At 42.9% G+C, this 9,947-nt stretch overlaps 1 protein-coding gene across 1 annotated transcript; it reads left to right on the forward strand.

Annotated features, from left to right (window-relative positions):
* Window positions 1-5,102: 5,102 nt before the first annotated feature.
* On the forward strand, window positions 5,103-8,712 carry LOC310782409 (uncharacterized protein; the record flags this gene model as incomplete). The annotated part of the gene is made up of 6 exons (XM_083643069.1): window positions 5,103-5,259; window positions 5,651-5,835; window positions 6,254-6,510; window positions 7,098-7,218; window positions 7,711-7,846; window positions 8,522-8,712. The coding sequence occupies 6 exons, from the start codon at window positions 5,103-5,105 to the stop codon at window positions 8,710-8,712; spliced, it is 1,047 nt and encodes a 348-aa protein (XP_083499195.1).
* Between the last annotated feature and the right edge of the window lie 1,235 nt (window positions 8,713-9,947).

Genomic DNA, 9,947 nt, shown 5'->3' on the forward strand with positions numbered 1-9,947 from the left:
TCGTGCTGTTGTTGTCTAATAGACCAGAACAGCACATCCGGGTAATTTGCAAAACTTGAAGGCCGCGCCCCTTTTTAGGGGATAACACAAGCCACTCGCGTTGACTTCAATGTAAAATAGCAGTACCCAAAACATCTATAGAAAAAAAACAGAATTAATTTCCTTTATAAATGACCCAAAGACACCATGACATGACAATATATTTCAACTCGGCCGGCCATAGAATGCGCGAGATACATCGACACGAGGTACTTGCCTTATATGAACGCTGTATCCAGTTTCCACCAGGTTACATGCATCGTCCACATTGACGGTGTCACGCCTACCCTATCGCAGACCAGTTTTTTGTTTTTTTTATTGTTAGTGAAACTATAACAACACAGCAACTCTTCGGCATATCTCTATCAAATTAAACCGTTTTAAATAGTTTGTTTGAAGTGGTTTCGGCTTCTTGTACCGTCGTTTACTATGGTGGGTTTCCCCTAAAAAGGGGCGCGGCCTTGGAGCTGGGCGCTTGAAGACGCGACGCAGTTCTGGTCTATATCGGCACTGCTGTGATTATCTTCGGCACTCGGCCTGCGGCCTCGTGCCTACGACCGAATCACAGCAGTGCCAATATTAGCCAACAACCGCACTCCCTCTCATGTGATATTGCTTAAATATATATAAATATATATATATATATATATATATATATATATATATATATATATATATATATATATATATGTATATATGTGTGTGTGTGTATGTACAGTACATATATGTAATAGCAATTTTGCTATTATTGACTTGAGATGCCTGAATTATTTCATGTTACAAGCAGAGGTGCTTTATTTTGAAACTCCAAGAAGGAGGTACAGTATCTGCCCTATGGAAGTAGCTTAACTACAAAAATAGTGTGTTGCAAGATTTCCCCACGTTTTCGCCCATTCTCCCGAGTAGATTGGATTGGATTTGGCGACGCTGATTGGCTGAAGGAGTTGCCTTGACAGACAACTCCTTCAGCCAATCAGCGTCATCCAAATCCAATCCAATCCCAGTCACTGAAATCGATGTGTGCGGCTGGAAGTCCAGACAGATATGTAGAGCGAAACAGGCTACATCTCGCCGTCTCTTGTCTCTTGGTCTTTTTGCACTATCCTGTGTTACACTTTTTAAATCTCTCTCTCTTTCTTTCTCTCTGTAAGAGTTGCTGGTTCCATCTCTTGCTCTCTTCCTCTGTGATCCTCTCTCTCTCCTCCCACTCCCTCTCTGGCCTGCTGTCTTCTCCACCCTTCTGCTCCATCATAGTTTCCTGCCCCTGCCTGCATACTCGCTTCTGTTTCTCCTCCTCTCTGTTTTAGCCCCCCCCCCCTCACTCCTCCATCTTTTCTTTGCTGTGTAACAGAGAGTGACATGTTTGGCAGGTCCTCTGCTCTCTCCTCTCATAAGGAATTACTGGGCTGACCCACTTCCAGCTGCAGTAGCTGGCACGTCTCCATGGCTGTGAAACAATGTGTGTCACTATAAGCACCACGGAGGGAGCCTGGCAAACTACCTGGCCCACCTCACTGAAGGTATACAGCAGCACTCTCAAACAGATGGCTACAGCTGTAGATCTATATGAAGTGTGTCCAGCCATAGCAAATAAGTCCCAACTGACTTCCATGTTGTAGCAATCATGTGTGTAAAAGCCCATTATCAATTTGATCCATATAGAAGGCACCATGCGATGCTAAAGCTCGATCTCTCTGGATGAATCGTGATGAAGCATGACAATGATATGGGAATGTTACGTATTATTGGCCTCTGAATGTATAGTGAATGATGATTGGTTTTGATTGGAAATAAATGAGTTCCGCTGTGTATCGCTACATACGTTTGCAGGTTGGAATTTCACTTTCTCCTCTCATTGGTCCAGGTAGACCTCATTGGGCGGAGCCTAAGACCCACAGTTGTTTTGTTAGTTCACTGGCAAACTCGAATGGCAAAGCATTCGGTCAAAATGTAAATAAACAGTATAAGATTTCACAAGATTCACGATTCACTTTAATGTCCAGTCCCCGCTTATTACAAACTCAGTCATTGGCTCCGACCATGTCAATCAGAGCGGCTTCCGCTCCCTCCTCCCTGTGTGTCGCTGTAAATAGTGCCCTGCCGCCGGAGTGAAAACAACAACGCTAACTAGCTAGCAAGCTAACGGCAGAAACCTACATGCTAGCTCGTTGCTACACGCTGAAAACGGCAAGTTGGATTGTTGGAAACTATTTTCCAAGGGCACTGCCGCTAAGCGCCGCCCATCGCAATCCCACTATGGAGACCTGCGGCGCCAGACTCCTCGTATGGAAGGGAGAGGAGGCTGGCCAGCGAGACTAGTTACAGGGAGACATTTTCATGTCAAGTTAATGTCCATACACACATACAGTATTTCAACATTTCAAAGTGGGGAACCCCTGGCCTAATTCTAATTCTACAGTCATTCTAATCCTAACCCTAAACCCAAATCCTAACCCTAATAGGCTGTTGAAGAAGTGAAGGAAAATGGCCTCACTTTGCAAAAATGTTAGACAGGTTAGAAATAAAAGAACACACACACACACACACACACACACACACACGCACACACACACACACGCACACGCACACACACACACACACACACACGCACACACACACACTCATATGCAGGGCTGTTGACCCGGCCGTGCAACATGGATCAGTGCCATAATCTGTGGACGCCACTTTTCTCCAGGCTCTGTGACATTGCAGAAGGTGCTTCACACGCTGCAGAGTCTGCTGCAGATGTATTTCCACACTGCCGCATCAGAACCTGTCTCTTAAATCTGATTTGAGGGATATAGGCTGCTTAAGAAAGGACTTAACCTGCACCTACAGTACCTGTTTCAGAGCAAAGCCAGACCGGTATTTTGATCTGAAGAGTATATAAGCCTGTATCTACATTTACAAGAATATTTACCGTACACAATCAGCTTTTTTTTTTACAGTGGAAGCAGAGCCGTTACTTGCCTCTAGCACGGACAGGCGGGCTACTGACCACACTGTGGATGGGAAAATCTCTGGCTCTGTTCGAGAGGTAAAAACAAAGTGGACAGGCATCAAAGAATCAAGAGGGATTTTTGAAAGTGTGACAACAACCTGTTCAGGTACGTTTGACTGCTTTCAAATATATTGGCTACTTCTTTCAATGATGGATCATCCCACGAACGAGCTTGATCCATATTGCTCTCTTTTTAACATCAAATCCAGTCCATCATAAACAAATTAAGTCGCAACTTAGGTATATTGTATCGCTCTATAAACTGCTTTACTCTTCAGATGAGGAAAATAACTGTCACTCAATTGTGATTGGCTATACTGGATTATGCTAATATTGTCGCACCAGAACACATTTGAAACACGTCTGCGATTAACCCCCTCAATGTTATTTACAATAGTCTCTGTAGATGTATTTTAAGGTGTCTGTCCATATAGAAGTCATTACTGATCCATGTATGAATCTCTAAACTGGTTACCCCTCACAGCTAAAGACATTACCATCGGCGTCAATTCATTTTCAAATGTGTTCATTTCAATTACCCCTCTTATCTAAACAAAAATTTCATTCCTGAAATAAATAAAGAAAATTGGCAGACTTGCCTTTAAATTCAAAGCTCCTTCTGACTGGAACAACCTGCCCAATAGACCTTATTCGATTGACGTCACTCACGTACGGGCACGCCCACCACCGCCATGTTCTCGACATAACGCAGCAGCTCTTAAGTGACAGCCTATGTGAGAGCAACGTTTGTATCATTCCAATTGTGTTCGGATGGTGACCTGCGTTACACACGGCTGTAGTAATGACAGCAATAAAGTCCCTGTGGTTTGTTTCTATCTCTACCGTCCACAGACGTGAAGGGAGCGAGACGGAGGATACGTCAGCAGCACAGGAGATGTGTGGATAGTTAGGAGAGACAGGTGAAACTTTCTGACAGCTCCTCACAGCAAAGTCTGTTCACCTCGTTTTTTCTTTTGTTTATTATTACAGGCATTAACGGCAGCATACAAACAACAACTCTGGGTTTTTTATTGCTGTCATCACTATTGCTATTTTGTAATGGAACAGAAACGACAATAAGGCTGTTACTATAGTTGTCAGCTGCAGGACGGTATGTCAACAATATGGCGCTGTCCAGGGTTAGCGAATAAGGTCTATACCCTCAGAACAATCAACTAATTTCACCTCGTTAAGACCTCACTATTACCATTTCTTACAATGCTGCTGCTTCTAATGGTAATGTCTTCTTGCCCCTTTAATATTGTACAGTTTTTGCTTACTGGGTCACTCTGTTGTCATTATTATTAGTGTATTATATAATAGCTATATGTCATTGATTTGTTTTGATGCTACTTCCGACTTATTTTGTATGGGTGTCGTGGGTTTATGGGCTATTCGTACTGGTGTCCAACACATATACATATAACACATATAAAAATATACAATGCATAGCATGTACAATATACATTACAACATAATAATGACATAGCAAGAAATAAAACGATACGCTGGATACCCAGGAACAGCAAATTTAATAATTGAATTAATGGAATGTGAGTCTTGGGTAACTTTAATAACACTACTTTTCTGCATACTTTAAAAAATCTGAATTTTCAGGTTTATGTGTGTACTTTTAATGTGCCAAGTTTTATTTTGAAAGATAAACTACAGCCCTATGAGATAAGTTTTTGTCATGTATTTTGTATTTTTCTTTGCCTGTCATGTTAGCAAATGTGTCTACATAATAGCTTCCTCAGCAGCCAACAGACTATAAAATAGGGTGAATTAATCATCTTTTAATGCTGACATGACACAAAATATACATTGTTAGCAAAGTATTTGTACCCCAGAAGCATCCGTAGGGTGTGTATCTGTGCAAGGTCATTCTGGGCCCAAATATTAGAGAATGAGAGAAAACTCAAACTCCGACTAGAATAAACACAACGGCTTTCTCAAAGGTAAATCCATTCAGAAATTCCCCGACAATAATCCCCCCACCTCTCTCTCTCCGCCCTCCGTCCTGCAGGGGGCGATGCAGTGTGTAACGTGGTCGATACTGGCCATGTTGTGGCTGGTGCAGGCTGTGGTGGAGGGCTGTCCCGATGCCTGTAAGTGCTCCAGGAAGTCCGGTCCAGAAAGGTCAGAGGTCAACTGTCATAAGAAGGGGCTCCGGGCCTTTCCCTCCAAACTGCCCTCCGATGCTTGGATCATCAAACTAGGTCTGTATAGTGAGACAGAATATATGTCTCATGTTCATCTTTGTTGAATCAAAGCATCTTCAGCCTCTTCAATAATGTACAATCTGTAAACATATTGCTTTGTGGGAGAGAATTTCACCCTTAACTGACTTTCTTACTGTCACTTTGTGTTGTTATTATGCAGAATAGGTTAGAGAGCAAAATGTTCCACACTGTTTTATTGCAAGTAAAATACATTTGTGATTAAAAATGTATTGTGTGTAAAGATGTAAGACACGTCTGTGACAGCTTGGCAACATCCACAGTTAAACGAGCGAGGGTGTTTTGAAGTCCATGGAGAAGACAGAGCGGGATTGCATTGCATTGATTGCATAATAAAGACACAAGAGTAAGTATTTACTGCTGCCTACAGGGGAGAACGCTATCACAGACCTCAAGGCCAATTCTCTGAAACCCATCCCCAAGATTGAGAGTATTAATCTGGAGCGAAATGCCATCAAGTCCATCCACCCCCAGGCCTTCTCTGGTGCCAGACAACTGATGCTCCTCAACCTCTACGGCAACCACATCACCAACCTTCCTTCAAAGGGATTCCAGGTAATAACGGATTATAATGACGCAAGAGATATCTATATATAGATATATCTATATATATATATATATATATATATAGAGACAGAGAGAGAGAGAGAGAGAGAGAGAGAGAGAGAGCATTGCTCTCAGTGAAGCTCCCCTGTATACATAAAGCTTAATAATAATGCATTCACTTTCTCTTCTCCTTGGATTTTCTGTTGATGAAGTTTGAGTGGGACAAAATGTAAAATCTCTGAACTGAGTAGGCTATAGTATGAATCACAATTGTGTTTTATCAATCTGTGATAGAAAAACATGTTTATTTATTATAATAAAATGCAAAAGCCTCAGTATTTTATTTATTTATTGAGGTTGTAAGTCCTAACCGATTATTGTATTTGGCTATTTCTACCTGAGTAAAGGCGTTGTCTGTCTGTACTAGGACCTCCTCAACCTGCGCTTCCTCATGCTGGGACAGAACCAGATTGGCGTCCTCAAACCTGAGATGTTCGCCGGCATGAGAAACCTGTCGGATCTGGATCTTCCCCTCAACGCGCTGACGGCGCTCCCGTCGAATGCCTTCAAGCCTCTGATCGCCCTCAAAGTGCTGGATCTGGCATTGAATCGCATCCAGAGGATCCATGCCAAGGCCTTCACCGGTCTGAAGGAGCTCATGTTCCTCAACTTGGACAACAACAGGTGACGCGCAGATGCACATAGGCAGAGGTTTTTTTATGAAATGTGGATGATTTCCTACTAGGATCCCATTGAGGATAAAACTCTTTTACCCATGTGATATTAGTGTATTAGTGTATAATATTTAATGCCCCCCCCCGTATCAGGAACGAGGGGGCAAATACAGGCTGTAATAACCCATAGTATGTAGGTGGAGGCACTTTAAGTAGGAACGGTAATCTTAGCCCCATGTTTTACCTTCCTATTTTATTTCTTTTATTTTTCATTTAATCTTATTTTAATGTTTTATTCTTTTATTCTTTTATCCATTATCCCGCTGCTGGTTTTGTTTATTGTTGATTTTATATTATTTTACCTTCGGGTATGTATGATTTAAACATATTGTGCAATAGGGTTGTGCAATTTCATGTCTCAGTTGGCATCTCCCCACTGTGTCTTAGTGCAATGCTGTGTCTGTCCTGTTTGTGTTTACTTGTGTTTTTGTAATGCTGGATGTGGCTATGTGCACTTTTTGCCCAAGACAAATTTCCCTTCTGGGACAATAAAGTTGATCTCACCTCATCATCATCTCATATTCTGACTCTCCTCAGTCTGAAGACTCTTCCTGCTGCAGCGCTCAGGCCGCTGGTGTCTCTGGAGATGCTGGTGCTGGACAACAACCTTCTGTCCACACTGAGCCCGTCAGCACTGGACGGCCTGGGCAACCTGCAGGTAATACAGTACATTGTCCTGTATATAAGACTATAGATTTACATAGACACCGGAAATCTGATGCTAACTTCAGAGTCGAGGCAGCTGTTTTATTGCTAGTTTGATGTGGAAAAACTCATCTGATCTGTTGCTGCATAAAACCAGACACTTTTTTATTTTCAGATCAACTGCAAATTCCCACTAATTTCTGAAATTCACTGGTATTTGGACGGCCTATAGTTAGTTGTAAGAGAGATTTGCCCATAACGAACATCACAGTTTCAATCCCCTCAATAGCGAGAGTGTCCATCAACTGTCAGCTGTCCTTCCCAGCAAACATTTGACCTTGAAAAAACGTTCACTTGACGGCCTGCGCCAAACATTGACAACCTGTGTAAATATAGCAGCAGAATGAAACTTTTGACAACATCCATGATAGTCGTCCATGACGTTTTGTGAAATCGACGAGACGTGTCAGCTAAATGCCTAAAAATGTGTTGAATGTCGAACCAGGAGCTCTACCTGAGGAACAACGAGATTGAGCGTCTGCCCCCGGATTTGTTCAGGAACACGCCAAAGCTCTCTCAGCTGGCCCTGAGCGGAAACCGCCTCAAGACCGTGGATGGAAACATGTTCTCCCATATGCCTGGTAAGACCACCACTGTGGCATTTCCAAAGGAACAGCAAAAACCTGCATGGAAACAAGTGCAGGACATGTTTCTCTTATCCTCGTCAATTGTATTTGTTTGTAACATTTGTCAAAGACTAAAAAAATTTTTTTTTTGCAAACATCATATAGACACAAAAATTACTACTTTCATTTAGATGCACAAATGATCATTTAAGGCCAGGCAAGTTTATTTGTATAGCACATTTCAGCCAAATTCTAGGAGCTTCACATGAAACATTAAAAGCATTGAGACAAAGTGAAAAAGTTAACATACATAAAAGAACAAGCAAAAGGTATTACATTAAAAATAATAATCAATAAAATAGAAAGATATTGTTACCCCCTAAACTTAAGGAAACCAAAGATAATCAATACTTTTTGCCGGCCTGGTGACACGGTGAACCAGCATACTGTACGATTAAGTGTGCCTTACTGTACCTGTTCAAATATAATCACAACTTAAAAGACCTTCTGTCGGCCTCACCGGACACAAATATGTATATCGCTACAACTCCCTCAACTCTTCCTTTTAACAGCAAATCAATTTTGAAGAGATCACGAATGATTCTATCTTTGAAGCTACTTAAGAGGGTTAAGGGGAACGTCAGGGTGCATGGGGCTAATGCTGATCTTCTTTATCCTGACTCTTCTCAGAGCTGAAGAAGCTGTATCTTCAGGACAACCCCTGGCAGTGTGACTGTAAGCTCAGCTCCCTGGTGCGCTGGATGGCACAGACCAAGGCCAGCCTGTCGCCTCTGGGGGCCCTGAGGTGCGTGACTCCGGCGGAGCTCCGGGACAAGAGCCTGAGCGGCCTCCCAGACAACAGCCTGCTCTGCCAGGCCTAGAGCCGCCACCAGACCAGGATGAAAAGTACAACACTTCTGTGACCATTCAGACCATTCAGCTTGTCAACTTTCAGTCAAAAACTAATTTTCCTCATTATGTCAACCAGGCTAATGTTCATGCATGCAAAAATGATAAACGCATTTTTTTTTTTTTTTTACATGACTTCTCAAAGCTGTTTCACTGCAAAGCAATTGCTATACCTACTGTAGCCTATCGATTGGTTTGTTTTTAAAGGATTTTATATCAATATACAACCAGTCAAAGGTTTGGACATACCTGATGGAATGTACTATGTTTTTCATGATCTTAAAGCCATTTTGATTTGAAGGCTTATTGGAATTTGTTTCCTAGACTAAGCTACTTTACTCCTACATGAGACTGCAAAAGAAAACAGTTCCTACATGAAACTGCTCACAACAAAGTCTGTGCATTATCTTGAGTAACCGGGTCATGATTTCTGGAAAGAGACAATGCTGTTGAGTTTTTCCAAACGTATTCTTTTGGTGCTTCGAGCACCACAAGCCGAGTGCCATCCAGCTCCATTGTATTCAAGAGAAGGCAGACATCTCTGTGGCCGATATCTCCAAAACTCAGGCAACCATCCCAAAACGATATAGATGGATAAATAGCACTAACAGGTGAGAGGGAAAAATATGTATTTTGGATTTTAGGGTGAGCTGTCCCTTTAAGTCTTCCAGGGGATTATGTTGGCAATTACAGCTTCAGGTGGGCCATCAGTATAGGGGATTATATTTTGATAGCAAGCTGCCCAGCGCGGTGCTACAGTACATCTCCCCCCTCAGTGTGCCTACATGATGTGTGCACACCTCCCCTCTCTTGCTCCATGCTATGATTAGCTGCTGTTGTGCTGCAGCAGCTCCTCCTATACCTGCTGCTGCAGCTCCTCCTATACCTGCTGCAGCTCCTCCTATACCTGCTGCCACTGTCAGCTCCTCCTATACCTGCTGCCACAGTCAGCTCCTCCTATACCTGCTGCCACAGTCAGCTCCTCCTATACCTGCTGCCACAGTCAGCTCCTCCTATACCTGCTGCCACAGTCAGCTCCTCCTATACCTGCTGCCACTGTCAGCTCCTCCTATACCTGCTGCCACAGTCAGCTCCTCCTATACCTGCTGCCACAGTCAGCTCCTCCTATACCTGCTGCCACAGTCAGCTCCTCCTATACCTGCTGCCACAGTCAGCTCCTCCTATACCTGCTGCCACAGTCAGCTCC

This window comes from Poromitra crassiceps, assembly GCF_964638095.1.
Source record: "Poromitra crassiceps genome assembly, chromosome: 9".
Taxonomy (NCBI): domain Eukaryota; kingdom Metazoa; phylum Chordata; class Actinopteri; order Beryciformes; family Melamphaidae; genus Poromitra; species Poromitra crassiceps.